The 16909-nt window shown below is 37.7% G+C and overlaps 1 protein-coding gene and 1 long non-coding RNA gene across 2 annotated transcripts; one reads left to right on the top strand and one right to left on the bottom strand.

The window, feature by feature from the left end:
• The first annotated feature begins 6317 nt into the window (after positions 1–6317).
• LOC138625506 (uncharacterized) lies at positions 6318–8519 on the top strand. Its single transcript, XR_011311238.1, has 4 exons — positions 6318–6506; positions 7230–7364; positions 7963–7990; positions 8095–8519. It is a non-coding gene; the product is annotated as an uncharacterized lncRNA (long non-coding RNA).
• Positions 8520–10754: 2235 nt separating this feature from the next.
• On the bottom strand, positions 10755–14832 carry il10ra (interleukin 10 receptor, alpha). Its single transcript, XM_069706427.1, has 7 exons — positions 14592–14832; positions 13910–14030; positions 13478–13647; positions 13226–13368; positions 12934–13102; positions 12678–12796; positions 10755–12457 (listed from the first exon to the last, which is right to left on the bottom strand). The coding sequence occupies exons 1-7, from the start codon at positions 14680–14682 to the stop codon at positions 11531–11533; spliced, it is 1740 nt and encodes a 579-aa protein (XP_069562528.1). The 5' UTR covers positions 14683–14832; the 3' UTR covers positions 10755–11530.
• Between the last annotated feature and the right edge of the window lie 2077 nt (positions 14833–16909).

The following is a 16909-nucleotide window of genomic DNA, read 5'->3' as shown; positions in this document are numbered from 1 at the left end:
TGTCACAAAACTACTTTCTATGGGTTACTATAACATGTGCAAGAATACTAAAGTTTTAGGTCACTGGCTCTAATTTAAAATAAGCTGTTTTGACATTACTTAATGGGTTGATGTGACATGCCTGAACATTTCAACCATTAGAGACCAAAACAGCAGAAGATTTCCTCCCTGATTTTTGAAGTGTTAAATTACCCTTCACGGAAGCATTCAAGTGAGCACCCCGACCACTAGGTCAGTGCCTCTAAAAATGAAGCCACTGTGAATGTCATGGGGACAGCATAGACAACTAAGGAGGAAAAAAAGCTTGATTGGGAGTGTGAGAGAAAAGACTGATAAGGCTGGCTGCAGAGAAAGAGCCATTGTTATAAACAGCAGCTGATTGTGTTGCTTGACCTGGACTACTAAATGCAATGTACCTTAAAGCTCAGTTAGAAAACGTGGCTATGACTATGATATTAGCTGTCTCATAGTATACAGTCTTGTATACTATGAGACAGCTAATATCATGCTGTATGTGAAAAAGGAGGGATCTACGGATGTAGTTTGGTTAATACAGGTATAGACAGAAATGTAAGTGGATCAGTTGGAAGCTGATGACGAGGTAACTTTCAGACACTAGTCACTGTTATTATACAGGTTGGCATAAGAATTACATCTAGAGGCTCCACCCTGGCATAAAATATAGGACATGACCTCTTTTAGTCTCTCGCCTTACTGAGCTTAGTGAATAGAGTTTCACTTAGATACTAATTATAAAAGTGACGGGGAATGATGAATTAAATTGTAAGTCGAATACAGTCATCCGCTTCAGCCGTTGTACAGTAACCCATTTTTCATCCACTAAACAATGTCTCACATCTAAAAATATAAATCACATGAATACCCACAATGTTTATCCTCTCTGAACAGTCTGACAACATGTTTGCACACACTGTAACAGAGCAGATGAAAGCCATTCAGAGATCCAATAAATCTATCGTATGTCCTTGTTTGATTCTCAGCTTTTGTTCTGCTAAGTCAAACTGCTTCCTTTTATTCATAATCTCATTAATACCTAAAGAACTACAGCCGAACGTCAATGAAATTAATTCCTTCATTATTTGTCATTGCTTTGTCAATGAAACTACCTGTTGCTGCTAAAATCAGTGGTATTTTCTTTTGAAACTGGGTGCTTATAAAGTTCAAGGACAACTTGACCAACACCCGGGTTACATATTAACAGATTCAATCAGGACTATTGCTCAGAGTTTTGAGTTCACAACAAATACGTACCAATGAAGACAGCTTGACTGTAAACCATTCCATATAAATTGTTTTCAAACATTTATATTAGTGATTTTCTGAGGCCATCTTTGTAAAATGTTCATTTCACGTTGACTTTCAAATAACGCAGCAGCACATTCAAATTCTTTGCAAAATTCAGTGCAATCGTTAGGAACATTGAGGCATTATGTCATATTTTTTGTTTGATTACAAAACAAAAAATGAACACAAATGTAATCTCTTACTTGCAAAACAGTTGATCCAAGTTGTACTTGATCGATTTAGCTTTAATCAGACATCTTACACAGAATTTGAGATCTTCATAGTTTTTTTTGTCAGAGGTTGATTTTCTTTTTTTTTTTTTTACATTTCAGGACCCAAAAGCACAGAGAAAAACCACTGATACCAAACTTTAAAATGCATTGGATTATAAATCAGGAACTTCCTTATTACACATGTTGATAAGCACGGTTTATTAAACCTTAGTCATAAACTTGGGAACAGATAAATCATGTCGGTGATAAAATTTCTAAATCTATCGCTGATACGTCTTTCATATTTCTGTTCTCCCACAAAAAGATTTTATTTCAGGAGAAAAGTGATACAAACATAATTTTACACAACTAATCGAGGTGTCATGATGGTCAGGGTTTGAAAATCTCCCAGAAATAATCATAAAAAAAGATAATGAGTACACTAACACAGACGTCATACCCCACTCCACTGCACTCTTCCTCACCTGCAAAGTAGCTTTCACTCCTTGTCATTAAAGCATCTGAAGGTAAGCGAGCAAACTGGTGAAAGAGAAGTAATCCTGGTGTTTGAAACTGTGCATCTTTCTCTGAAAACCTTCTCAGCCGACATTTATTGTTTTAGCAGGGAACACCCTTCAGAGTTCTTTCATCCCACCTCTTTGCTCTCCATTTCCACAGCAAACAACCCCCCGCCCTCCTCTCTCTCTCTCTCACACACACACACACACACACACACACACACACACACACACACACACACACACACACACACACACACACACACACACACACACACACACACACACACACACACACACACACACACACACACAGACTCACATTCACACCACCTCGACTTACCGTCAAAGACATTGCACCACTATCTTCCTGCCAGTTAAGGCGCCCAAACTCTCCTTTGTCCACACAGGTGTGCGTTTCTTTGAAACTTGTATTTAGCTTGACAAACGTTGGGGGAAGTGCGACAAGAAAATGACAGGTTAATAATTAATGATAGGTTAATAATGAACACCTTTTCATTTCATGCTGAACTCTAAAAAGAGTATGTTGTCACACTCTCATCTTTTAAATCCATGTTGTTTGCAAAATTGTTAACGAATAGGTCTTAGAAAATGGATAAAATATTATTAGAAATGGTTCTATTTCAAAAGAAACCTGGCTTGAATGGAGAATTTATTTTATTCAGGTTAGTTATGAGATATATTTTGGCTAATTAGAGTAATTACATGAATTAAATAAGGAAGAAATATTGTCTGAATGTCTGTGACAATGCACAATTTCAGTCCAAAATATATGGTTATGTATATGTATATACACACACACATAAACATAGAGTATGTTGAGTAGAGTATGTTGTCACACTCTCATCTTTTAAATCCATGTTCTCTCAAAGGAGAGTGTGGGGTTTTAATGTATCAGGAAGTCCAGTCAGAAACAATCAACACAAGTTCCAAGATCCAAGTCCGGTGTGAAGTTTCTTTTGGGAACACTTTTTAATGGTGATACTGTGTCAACTGCCACCCACTGCATATCAAAAGAAAGCTACAGTGTAAGGAAGTACTGCTGTCTGCTCAGAAATGCGGTTGGCTGTATGTATCAGCAACAATCTGAGAGTCGTGACATAGTGATAGATGATATCATTTTGGATAAAGAGCTTTGCAGCCTAACCTATTATTGCCTTGATCACTATAAAGAGGATCAGTAACACTTCTCAGTAGGATGTGATGGTAAAATTATATTTATTCCCAGAAATGTTCTAACGTGTTACAAAGACATTCAAAAGAAATTTCCTAAACATGTTTTTTTCTCTCCTCACTGTCACCACACTCCCAATGATCCTGCATACACACTAGGTCATAATTGTAAAACCGGGCATGTTTAACTCACTGTGGGACCAGTATTATGTGTTTTGTTAATATGCCCTCACGGGTGTTGGCATGGATGAAGTTAGCCCTCTAATGGCCCTCTAAAGATAGAAATTGTCAAGAAGAATATGGTATTATTATTTTTTAATTTATTATTTATTCTTTTCAATTTGTTTTTCTTTTGTGTATTTTTTAATTTTTTTTATGCTGTCTTTGGTTTATGTTGGTTTGTTGTTGGTAAATTAACTGTATGAATTGAAATGTTATTAAAAAAAAAGGTTCAACAAAAAAAAAACTGGACATGTTCACCCAATGATTCAATAAGTGTTCTTATAATACGTCAATGGGTAATAGTTTGAAATAGGTGAAAAGAAAATCTGACAATAAGACTGAGTGACTGATAAAAATGTCCAGCAACAACTTTTTGTATTCCTCCTCCTCGACCAGTCACGATGTTTTCAGGTTGTCCCTTTGTCCTTCCATTTGTACTAACTGTACATTTATTCCATTCTCATAAACGCAATATCAGGAATGGCTTGTGGGAATTTCTTTAGATTTGAAACAAATGTTCACTTGGACTTAAGAATGAACTAATTAGATTTTGGTGGTCAAAAGTCACTGCGGCCTCATATCACACGGATAAGTCATTACCCATTTTAGATTTAAAAAAATTTAAGTTTACACTGTTTTGGACTTGACATGCTTTGCACTAATAAATGCCACAACCCATAAATTATATTTACAGAAACAAAATACCTAAACAAACACCTGGGGCCTTAGAAAATATATTTAGAACCTCACCAAAGATTACTTCTCATAAAACTAGTAATTGGACTTTTGAGCTTCGAGCATTTTACTATAACATATACTGTTCTGAAGAGTCAAAAATGTACTTTTTTTTTAACAGACTCTGGGCTGTCTTACAGTGATAATATTAATATGGATGGATGGTATTAATGTTGACTATGTTAAAAAATCTTAGATTAGCGTGTTAGCATGCTAACAGTTGCTAAAATGAAGAATTTGACCTGATGATGGCTCTAGAGGAAAAGTCATAGGTTTACCACAGCCATTGGGATGCATGCGCTGTAGACCAAGACCACTTCATTTAATCACAGTCCATTCAATAGCTCAGCTGTTGAGATATTTCAGTTAGAACCAAAGTGGCGGACTGATGCAGTTAGTGTGGCTAACTGTCAGGAGAGGAGAGAGGACAAACAAATATTACGTTAGTTTGATGAGAAACCCCAATTTCTCTGCACTCATTTGCTGCCTTTCAAAAAAGATACTTTATTTGAAATTTCCCTCCAGTAGCTTGAGCACTAGAATTTTATTTTTCCAACATGTAAACAATCAAATCTGTATGTGGAGTTTTAGGAAAATAAGTCAAAGTATTGGCAGACACAGTAGATGAATAAAGTTTTTATTTATTTTTAGGAATGCAGACTTTGCACATATGTAAAGGAGGACGTTAACTTCTTTTTATAATTCAGATGAATATTGGGGCATCAAAGATTGAAAGAAATGTTGTAATTTTCATATGTCAGCAGCCTTTAACATTTAAGTTAGTCATGTTCATCAGTATAAGACATGCAGTCTCTGCAGTGTTAGTAAGGACATCTAACTCACTGTGTAGCCTTGAAGACATTGTATTTGGGATTGTAAATCACTTATTAAATGACAGGACACTTCACACCACTCTGAACTGATAACATCTTGTGGGTGAGTGGTAACATTTCTGTTTTTTGCAGAAGTTCTTTCGGTGTGGGTAGGTTTTAGCAATCGTTATTAATGGCAGGCCAGTCACCTTTTCTACGAGTTTACATGATATGTTCTTCCATTTTTACATGGGACAGCACCAGAATGTGTTAGACCAGCTACTGGCCTAACTCATGACATGTTCGGCCAACAGTAAACATGAAAAATGAAAGAGACTAACTTTCAAATCGAATCCCAACTTTCACTTTTGCTTTTTATAATGCTTTTATTATAAATCAAAATGAATGGAGGTCTTTTAGTTTTAATTCTGCTCTGTAACTGTAGTGTGTATGTACATGTATGTAGTATGTATGTGTATGTACATGTGTGTTGTATGACAGTATCACTTTGTAGCAGAATGTTATGATCTTATTTTATTTGTAAACTTGAAAACCTGTGTCATCATATCAGTATTTAATGGAGTTTTGTGAGTCAAAATAAAATGTTTGATATTTTGGTGCTCTTTCTGACCCACATTAACTTGGAGAGGATCTGTGTCTGAGCCTTGTCCTCTCACTACTGGTGTCCCTCAAGGCTCCGTCCTGGGTCCCCTCCTCTTCTCTCTGTACACCAACTCTTTTGGCTCTGTCATTCACTCACATGGATTTTCCTACCACAGCTATGCTGATGACACCCAACTGATCCTCTCTTTTCCCCGATCTGAAACACAGGTAGCCACATGAATCTCTGCCTGTCTGACTGACATCTCTCAGTGGATGTCCGCACACCACCTGAAAATTAACCTCGACAAGACTGAACTGCTTTTCCTTCCAGGGAAAGACTCTCCCACCCTCGACCTGACCATTACCTTCAACAACTCCGTGTTTTCCCCGACTCTGACCGCTTGGAACCTCGGCGTGACACTCGACAGTCAACTCTCCCTTACTGCCAACGTCACTGCAACAACAATAACTGTTTTTAATGTTTTAATCACTGTTCTTAATTGGTTTTAAATGTCCTTTTCTTTTGTCTGATGTTTTGATGCTTTTAATGGTTTTATGTGAAGCACTTTGAATTGCCTTGTTGTTGAAATGTGCTCTAAAAATAAACTTGCCTTGCCTTTGTTCTAACATTTGCTAATGGAAGGAGGGTAGACGGCAGGCAGGACAGAGGAAGAAGATGGACCGGTTTAAAAGAATGACTGGTATGGGGACATGGAGAGGCAGACGTAGGTAAAGACGGAAGAGGAGAGCACTCTGGTTCTTCATAGTCAAGACTAATCATTTAATAAAGACTGTTGTAAAGTAAAGTAATTGAGTGATAGAGCTCAACACCAAACGGACAGGAAGGAGAGGAGAAGAAAGGGATAACAACGATCATCCTGACAAGTCAGCTATGGGGAATGGTGGTAAGAGCCTTTCAGCTGAGATGATTCATTTAAGTTTTGTTTACAGTAAATGTGACACACACAAGCAACTTCCAAAAACAGCTTGTGGTTGTGATTCAAATTTGTACCCACGTTGTTGTTTTTTTTACTTTTACAATACTGATGTTCAAAATATACTGTTCTCCTTTGAATTCAATATCTTTTAATGCCTTGTTGGGTTATAGTTTTATCACACAGTGACTGAGATCTGTTTGTTTCCTGTATTTTAAATGACAAACCCTGTTCAGTGGCAACTGAGCATTTAAAAGATTAAATTAGTGTTTAAAATATACATGTGCATTTAAAAATATTTTCTCTTCTGCATGTATACAAAAGTGCTAATAGAGAATCAAATTTAGAAATTTAAGCAATAAAGAGCTTTTCATCTGCTGCTTCAGCAGAGAGAAAAGATTGTCTCTTAAACTCACTTCACTCTCATCATTTTCAGTCTCTATCAACAGACAACTACTGAAGGCATGGTCAGCCTCTTTCCCAGCAATTGATTTTCCAATCTTGTTTCATCACAGAGAATATTCATTCATAGTGAACATGTATATTGATCCAATTAGGCCCAGGCAAGCAGAGAGACTTGACTCAGAAATGCAATATTTTTTTTGGTTCAGTGAGCTTGTACATTATTCTGTAAAAGCTTGAAAAGTTATCTGAAAATGTGTTAATTCCCTCCATATTTTTTTTTTTTTTCAGGAAGCAGGGTAAACGGAACGGCGATTGGAATTGCTGTGGGCTTTGGCATTCTGGCGATCCTCTTCACCATTGGGATTGTACAATTCTGCTGCAATTACAAATGCAAAAAGTGTAAAACGTGCTGCAAAAAAAAGGGTGAGTGGAACTTTAATAGGTCAGCTGGCCCTCCTTTGGTCGTGAGCTGTGGAGGTAGTTTTGGATTTATTTGTCCTAAGTTTGAAATACTTCTCTGCCTCTTTCCCAAATACAATGGAGGTGAAGGATATATACACAGCATGAAAAATACATTCAAAAAGTCCAATGGCGACATCACATCGATCTGGTTATGATGAATAATCCAAAGACCTCTGCTAATACGTATATATTCATACACAGTAGGAATTACTTGAGTGTTTGGTCTGTGTAACAAGGACACTGAGTCCTTGGTGCCACAGAATCTTTTAAATGTAATTTTTTTTTTTTTAATGCTATGTACACCACACATTCTGTTCACCTTCTTTGGGATGAGAGCACACATCTCAGCGACAGATATTTCAATCCTGCACAAATAAAACCAAAACGATTTGCCTGGTTTTGTCATTTGAGTGATTAAAATACTTTAACTTTGTGAAAATGGCATGCATCTGGTTACATGGTTGAATGGGTGAAACATCACCCAGCAGTGAGACCACAATATGCTGTTGTCATATAAAATGCATACTGTATATTCATTATGTCTCCTCTTACTTTGTAGAGCCATTATTGAAAGACAAAGTGCTTACGTGAGTACATTCTTTCAGGCTGACCTTTCAAACGCAGTTTTATTTCCCCCTTTTCCACTGCTTCGTGCTTCTAATTTTGATGTGTTTGATTTTACTTTGTACAGCAAGGTCGGTTTGAAGAAGTCTTCTCCTCCCTTCTCCATCAGTGGCATCATGAAATAACAACTTGTTGGTAGTTGATTCTCATAAACAGCACGATGGAAGGCACTCCCCTCGTCTGTCACTTTCCTACGCACCACGTAGGCCGACTTTGTTGTCTGATGTATAAATCTGAATCTCATGGAGGGAATTTACCGTGATATTTCTAGATTACTTCTGACTATGGTGTCATGTCATGCCTTCGTACCATGTTCATGCATTTTGGCAAACCTTGTTTTAAGTCATGTCTTTAAAACAAAATTCCTACTTTTTCTTGAAACAGAGAGTGAGGTATTGCATCTTATTATATGTAAAATTGTATTTTTGTAATTTTATTGTAATTAGAAAGAAAGCCACATATACATGTAAATAAATACCCCCATGCAATTTTGCTTTGTCAGTTTTGCTATTTGTCATGAGAAACTGAAATGTTGTGGCGTCCTTTGACAAAAATGTGAGTACACACAAATACACACACACACACACACACACACACACACGCACGCACGCACGCACACACACACGCCAGAGAAGCAAACAGATACATTCCATTACTGATGAAAATAACTTTTTACGGTGATGGCAGCACATCAACAGATCAGCCACAGCAACCAGGCAGATCAGCTTTCTTGTAAGCTGCAGGTGACTTCCTTCCAAAATCACATCGACTACCTTTCTGATACTTTCGATAGTTGGTGAAACTTCTATGTCTCATTGTTTTTCCTCTAATGAAACTAAAACACATTTGTCGGTATCTAATGTTTTTCTCTGATATGAGCTGTCTACAATGGGGTGAATAAAGGTAACTTTTTGTATTCAGAGAATAACATTCATGACTGAGATGTGCACAAGACAAAAACATGTTTGTTTTTTTAAAAACTGAAATGTTTTCAGGTAGTTTCAGGCTGCCCTCTCTCGACTTTTTATGAAAAGGCAAATTCAACCCATTAAATCAAAGGTAGAAAGGAAGAACACTTTCCTATGCGTGGGTACTATCTGCCACTTACTGTAAATATCACTTTGCGGTAAATCTTCACAAAAGTTCCATCTGCTTCTTTTAATCTGGGATAAAAATAGGATTTAATTTTGGTTTTCTAAATACAAATCATGTCTTTTCGAAAGTACTGTGTTAATGGCCATCACTGCTGCCATTTTCATTTCTACAATGTGCTGCAAATGAAATCCATTCTTAAACAACAACCTGAGCCTGGGCTGATTTGCACTGACTTCCTGTGACTGCACATACAGTAATCTGCATTAACTTAAGCCAAGCAACTGACAGTCATTGATCATTGGATATGCATGAATTACAACGCTGTGCTGCAGACTGAAATGAGTTATAAAACCAGGGGACATCACACAGTTAAACCTTTTTCTCTTAGTTATTAGGATTTTTTTTACCCTCAAAAATAGCATACATACATTTGTTTAAAGCCAGTTTAATTTCTTAATTATTTAATATGACATCACAACTCTTTCTGGAAAATGTTAACACTTGTTTTACTTCTGTTTTGCAAAGAGTTTCAGTCATTGTCGTGTTTACTGTTCAATTCATCATAAAAAGTTAGAATATGCTACTTCTTCATTGTCTGAGCATGGATTTTCTACAAATTTTTTAAACTATACATACACAGATGTATAAATCATTAGCTTGTAGAACAACTGGTCAAGATGTCCAGGCTTAATTAGCAGGCAAAGTGGACAACTGCCCCCTGGCCACCTACTGTAGACCTGGAGGGGCTCAAAACGCTTCGAGTTCACTGAATATCTGTGATTTTGGTAATTTGTTCTTACTAAATACCAATCAATTTTTCTGGCAGTTAAATGTGATTTAAAAAAAAAAATAATTGGACCCCTAAAATATGTCAACTAAAGTGCATTCTGTCAAATTTACTAATTTTGCGAACATGTCTGCATCAAAATAATACTTATAGAGGTTTGTGTTGAATCACAGTTACCAGAAAGTTGGAAAGCATTATTCCAGCATGGGAGCACTGGTAGCGCTTGGCATGATGGGAATGTGGAGTTGATAGGACATCCATTGTATAGATGACTGAAAGTACAGGGGTCAGCAGGAGCGTAAATTTGTTACCTAGGAGATGAACAATGTTGCTCATATAGTGATAATCAGTGGACATGTTCCGCAAAACCAGTAGCATGTGATACTTTGCTGCTTGAAGAAGGGGTTTTTGTTAACCTTTAGGATTAACCCAACAATGTCTCACTTCCTCTGTAGCTGCTGTGGGCTCTCACAACAGGGTCACATGATCATGAGATTATTTGTTCTCTTTGCTGTCAATGTGATGTGGGACTTTTTGAAAGTGACAGGGGGCCTGACAGAGGAAGTGTTTGTTTCATATTATAAAAGTTTCAAGCCTACAGCTCTGTTTCCTGAACATAATTTGAATGTGGGGATCCCAAGAAAAGCTGGGTGATATGTTTATCTTCCAGAAAGTATCACTTTACTGTTTCAGGGTTTTCCTTGTATGTGCTTAGTCATGGTTTCACAAAACAACATCATGTCACTTGTTTACTGGTTCTGTTTGTAAGTGTTTGTGTGTGGGAGAGAGAGAGAGAGAGAGAGAGAGAGAGAGAGAGAGAGAAATGTTTGAAATATCGATAACAGTCCAAGGAGATAATATTTAATCATATATGAAGGAGCAAAGTCACTTATGTTCACAGTGATACATAATAAATAAATAGCTTTCAGCATGCAAGCAGCTGACCTGTGCATTTTTCTCATTGTTTGCACCAACTTGATATTTCAAATTTGTGGATTGATGTTATATTAAGATTTTATCTGAAAATATTGCTGAAAAAAAAATAATTTCTTGATATTTAAACTGAGGTGAGAAAAAAAAAAAAAAACCTTTTCAGAAACTTTATGGGTGGGTAATGGACATAAAGTATCATTGTTGGCAGAGTGGAAATCACAAAATGTCTAGAAGCATGTAACTGTCAAACCGTTTCTGCTCAGCGCTTCCCACACCAGTTTCACTTCCGGCATGTTGCCTTTTAGTCCGTTGTAAATATACCCAGGGTAAGACAGAGTTAAATAAGGTCTTCATGTTCTGTTCTCAGTCTCTGTAAGCTCCCAAGACTCCAAACAACAGTTTCTCGCCATGCAGCTGTGTGATTTAACCTATATTTCCCTCCTCTGATCAACAGCCTGCTGTGTGCTCTGTTTCCACCTCACACTTTTCCCCTCTTTTATTCAGATCTCTGACACTGGAGCCTTTCACCACACACAAATTCTTCTGTATCACGAGTATTAATGAGTATCCATTTCATTCAGGAAGTGCGTCATGTAGGAGAGGGCAGTGTAACGCTCCAGCATAGTGCTCCAACAAGCTGTGTCAGCATCATTTTATAAATAGTGTTGTTATGTTCCTCAAAAGTGTATCAGTCAGTTTTCAGCTGTACATCACAGAGAGAGAGGGACAGATTGTTCATGTTGAAGTCCTGTTCGCACTTCACCGGGGGCAGCGGTGTCAGAGATGTAAGCAGAGGGAAAGACTCCCCTATGTGTAAACATGCTGTTTCAAAGTCATTCATTCTGACAGTATCCATTTGTGTTTTCCCAGTACACCCTGAAAATGTAAGCTCTCCTTTGTTAGAGTCCACCAAATCACATTTGCTACCCAGTCGTCTATTTTCAATATACACTGCTCGGTATTGTTTGATGATTTCACTTTCATAATGGCTGTGTTTATGACACCAAGGGCACTGACCTGCTCCTGAACAGATACAGGATTGAGGCCCAGCTTTGTACCCTGTGACCACTTCAGCCAAAATGGAGTTAGGAAGTATCTGTTTAAACGTGTCGTCCTCATCGTCACAGACATGGATCTGCACTGCTGAGGGCCTCTGGCTGCGATAATTCCCCCCAGAAACAAACTCCTTCAGAGGCCCACTGTCTTGTCCGTCCAGTTTAATGGAAGAAGAATCAAGCCGACAGCCCAGGCCCACTCCACTGTCCTGCCTTTTCCTGACTGTATCAGTCCTCTCATCCTGCAGGGGGTAATCTGTCTGACTGCTAGTGGAGCTCTCTGGTCCTCCCATGCTCCCACAGCCGCTGTCCTCTTGTCTCACAGGAGGACTTCCTCCATTGCTTGTAGCAGAGTTAGACTCCATGTTGACTCCACTGTCCATGCTGGTCCTCCTATCCTCCTCATCGTTGTCCTGTATTACTGTAACAAGGGTCACTGGGTCTTTGACAGAGGTTTTCATTTCTGTTTTGTAACCGGACAGGAACCATCCTTTGTCTGTGACCACCTCTATCGTCCCTTCCCCAACAGAGAGAGGAAGCCAGCCACTGACAGGGGATTTCTAGGGTGAGACAAGAAAACAGTAACAAAATGAATTATTACTCTTGACCCATCTCTGCAAGGCTGATATAAAAAAAAAAGAAATAACCAACCACCTTTGTGATATCCTTTTGCTTTTTATTTATTTATTTGGCAGTTTTTGGTCCTTTTTTCCCCGAACAACAGTACAAGTTTGGGTAGCTGTAATTCTTCTAAATTTTTCAATAGTTAAAGGTACCTACCAATGCAGCAGGTGTTTTCTCTGGAAATTTCACATAACACAGGAGGATGGTTGCCATTATAGCAATGATTGCCAGCACACCCAGAATAGAGAGGGACGACACAGCAATTATGAACCACTCTGGAGGGAGCAAAAACACAAAGCAATTTATTAGGTGTGAGGGTCTTCTAGGAGAGAGTATATCCCCAAATCTATAAAGTTGAACTGGTATCATGCTGTCTCTTCCCTGTGCATCCCCGTTATAATCCTTTTCTCACCTTGCTCCGGTAGCTGCAGACACTGTTTGGGGGAGACGCTGCTTGTGGAGAGAGTTCCAGTACCCTCTCCCTTGAGGCTGACACAATATTCTCTACCCCAATGGAGAGAAGTGAAAGTCGTAGTCCTCTTGTCTTCCCCCACACCAACTTTCAGGTATGCTGTGATATTCTGCAGTATAAAAACAATGAATCAATGATTAACTAGATTTAGCTTTTGTCTTGTATTTTGGTTTTCCTGGTAGGGTCGGTGGAAACAGTGTGTGCTCTGTTCAAACCTAAACGCAACACTCACCGTATCTTTTCCTTTTTCTTCCAGGTAGATGGTGTAAGTGAGCCCATATGGAAAGAGCTTTTCCAGAATGTTTTTTTGGTGAACATAAACTGTTAGTGTGCTAGAAGTAGCCACCAAAGTAAAGGAGGGAGGGTGCAGTTTACCTGAGCAGAGAAAGGTAAGAAAATCACCTTATTGTGAGCCTAAAGGTTAACGTCCAATGTTTCAACCCTGTTATGCTGACACACCAAACTCACAGACAATTATGCTTACTTGTATTTGGGAGAATTTTCTTGGCTGTCCACATTGACACGTCATCTCCTGCGACCAGCTGAATTCTGACCTTGTAGCCAATAGTATAGTCATGTATTAGACTACTAAGGTCACAGTAGGTGTTTGTGATTCCTGTGCAGCTGGCTACGAAGTCCCATTCACCAGTATACCTGAGGACAGAAGACACAGCAGTCACCACAGGGAAGCAGTGGAGCATACAGACTAAAATTAAATCTGTCATTGAATAAAAAATGTATATCTAAGTTTCATAGCTCTGATTTGAAAATAATTGAAATTAGTGGCCCAAAAATAAGAGAGAAGAATACAAATGTATGCCGGTCAGAGATAAATAAAATAATAGAGACCGCTGGGAAATTTGATTTGCAAAATGAAGTAAACTTGTTACTACTGATATTTGGAAATCAAACATACTTTGCCATTTGCACATTGTACTGGATGTCAGAGGGGGCATCCACAGGATGTTGCCAAAGTACCACGACCTCCCCATCCATAATATCCACTATCAGTTTCTCCGGCTGAGGGATATCCACTCCTATTACAGAAAACAATAGGGGTGTTATAATGTACAATGTAAGATCATTTAAATTTCTCCATATACAAAGCACTTTTAGATTATACGTTGATTGAGGGAAAAAAAAAATCTGTTTTGATTTCAAATTGTGATATAAAATCATGATAAACTGCTCAAAAGGTTAAATCATGTAGTCAGGAGAGGAAAAAGAACCGTGGCTGATAAAAAGAGATCTTAAAAATCATTTATGGGATCGCTATGGGTTTTTTTGTGAAGGGAACAGAGTTTTACCCAATTCCACTCTACTTCTGGGAATTTGTTTTTATCAGAGTAGAATGCGATAGATGCAAGATTAGAAAAAAACACAACAGCAAATATGTACTTCTACAATTTCTGTATGGCCTACAGTATTTCAAATATATTGATAAAAGACAATTTAATAATAAGTAGAAAATACTGTCAGAATCAACAAAATAAAATGGTATTTTAATTCCACAACAATGAATTAAATCACACAACATAATTGAAACAAACGCGTTAAAGACAAACTACAGATGTAAAGTAATAAAAGGTGTTAATTACCTGACACACGGTTCATGTAGATAATTAAAAAGACAAGAATTGGCATATTGTTTTTTATATCCATTTCTTGCATCAGAAGAGATGTTGTCATTGAATTAAAATCCACACAGCGGTTAACAAAGTCCTCTATTCTGACGATCAAAGCAGAAACATCTTCCCTTCTCACCAACTCTTTGTAACTGTACAGAATAACATAAAAGTGTTGATAAATATTAACAAAGGGGCAGCGGCTGTTCCCGTCCTGACACTGTGGGGTCTGTTCATCTGTGGAAGAAGCAGCTTGTCAAATGATTTTATTGAGACATAGGTCTCGCCAAATACCTTCCTCTCTTGCTCAACTCCCCTCCCTCTCAGATGATGAGTTTCCTGTTGTGACTGCATCAGTGACGTTGCTGCTGGTTTAATCTCTCTCAACAAACCCTTTCCTTCCTCTTTTGATTTTTCTTCTCCCCTTTGCACTCAGCAGGTTCACAGCGCAGTTTTTCTGTATTCAGAAATAAGAGGCTCAGAGACTAGAAAAGGGAAGCTTTTAGGAATTCCCTCATTACGTTCTCTTTTAACTGTAAGCAGTGCTGGGATAACAGACATATTCTGTTGCTTTTCCAGAGAGTATTCCTGAAATCTCATACTTGCCATTATAAAATATATATAATTTAAAACAGGAAATACAATTTTGGGTTGTCTCTATTTAATTTGCATGTTGATGCTAATTTGACTACACTACACATATCTACCTTTTCCTGTCATAGTCGGTATCTGTAAAACCTCAGCTGTTGTTGGATGCATTGCAGATTGTTTTTGGAAGGAGCAGAGGCACAAGTGGAAAAAGAGGCAACAGGAAATACACATTAATTATACCTGTAACTTGAATGTATGTGTGTGAGACAAACTCATGATAGGCATAAGTGATTAATTTATATGGATCACAGGTGTATAATTCCATCATAGCTCTATAAATTATGTGGTTTCAGTATGGTATTAGCATGAAATAACAGAATTGAAATAAAATTATTCTTCTATGTTGTGTCTTAAAATGTCTTAAATGTCAGTTCTAAACTCATATTAACCGATGTGTGGGATGGTAGAGAGCTGTGACCTTTTTTAAAAAATTGTCAGCTGAGACACAGATCTATGGTTTCAACCTCAGAGACTGTGGAACCATATCTACACACCTCATCTTTTACACAGATCCGCTGGTTTGATAATTTGCTACACATCACTTTTCTGCTGATTTTAATAAGAAAATGCATGATATATGATAGTTATTGTGTGTGATCATGTATGATATACATTTGCTTTTTGGTAATGTTGAGAAAGAGTTTTTTTACATCAGTGGAACCAGCCATGTTTTTTCAAAAAATTTTTTTTTATCAATTTCTTTATATTGAAACTTCTATCATTTTCTCAATACTTTTATTTGGGGAAATTAATTCATTTCTGAGAAAATACTTTTTTCTCTTAATTACAGCCCATCAGTTTCTCACCTCCTCTTCACATGACTTTTTAAGTTTTAGTTCCTGTTACAAGCAAACAGTCTCAGCACACTAAACCACACTGCTGATTTGTTAGCGTCATGTTTTGGTTTCTGTCTTGCAGATAGACAGACAACTGCTGAATAAATCTAAGTTGTGGGAGGACTTTTTAAAATGTCAGTGATCATCTGCTGTTGTTCAGAAGAGGAACTTTTCTCACAAGTAGACTGGTGTAAAGGGCGCCCAGAGGCTGCATGCATCTCTAAAGATAACGTATAGAACATTGCCCTCTGGTGGCCTTATACGGTGCATCGCATACATTGAATATCTCGTGATGCTTCTCATGAGCTCAGTGTCATTCAGTATCACGGTAATGATCAAATTTAGACCCACAAAAACACTGACTCGCTGAACATGAGGTTTTGTAATACAGCACTTTGATATTAAGCACTTGATATTACATGTTGAAGGGCTTTAACATTCATGCTTATTTATTTTTGGGACAATTTATCTTTATTTATGTACTCAACTATGACTGAATAGCACCTTTCATACAACAATGCATCCCAAAGTGCTTCACAGAGCAAGATAAAAAAAAAAAACTTAGAAATACTATGGAGAAACAACCCCCAATACAATTGTACAACAAAATTAAAACAATAAAACCCATGGCAACTTAACTAAAAGCTGAGATAAAAATAAATTTCTTAAGTTTTAGTACAGACTTGTGACAAAGAGAAAACATGGGGGGAGAGATTGTGCTACAACGGTCTTCTGCTAGGTTCAAATCTGTGACAGTGTGGTCACAGTATGGGGTATGTCTTTGACCACAAGCAACCACAGTAC

The sequence above is a fragment of the Brachyistius frenatus genome, unplaced genomic scaffold (assembly GCF_029030835.1).
Source record: "Brachyistius frenatus isolate BFR_SWC_R1_liver_20210118 unplaced genomic scaffold, ASM2903083v1 Contig_62, whole genome shotgun sequence".
Classification (NCBI taxonomy): domain Eukaryota; kingdom Metazoa; phylum Chordata; class Actinopteri; family Embiotocidae; genus Brachyistius; species Brachyistius frenatus.
Note: the sequence above shows the minus strand (reverse complement) of the source record. Positions and strands in the feature narration are given on the sequence as shown.

What these genes read in the sequence shown, in the direction of transcription:
- il10ra (XM_069706427.1), bottom strand. Translation starts at nt 14,682, where the DNA reads ATGACAACATCTCTTCTGATGCAAGAAATGGATATAAAAAACAATATG. An exon ending in AAGAAAAAGGAAAAGATACG is followed by an intron (nt 13,103 to 13,225) that starts GTGAGTGTTGCG and finishes TTTATACTGCAG; the next exon opens with AATATCACAGCATACCTGAA. An exon ending in TCTGCAGCTACCGGAGCAAG is followed by an intron (nt 12,797 to 12,933) that starts GTGAGAAAAGGA and finishes TGCTCCCTCCAG; the next exon opens with AGTGGTTCATAATTGCTGTG.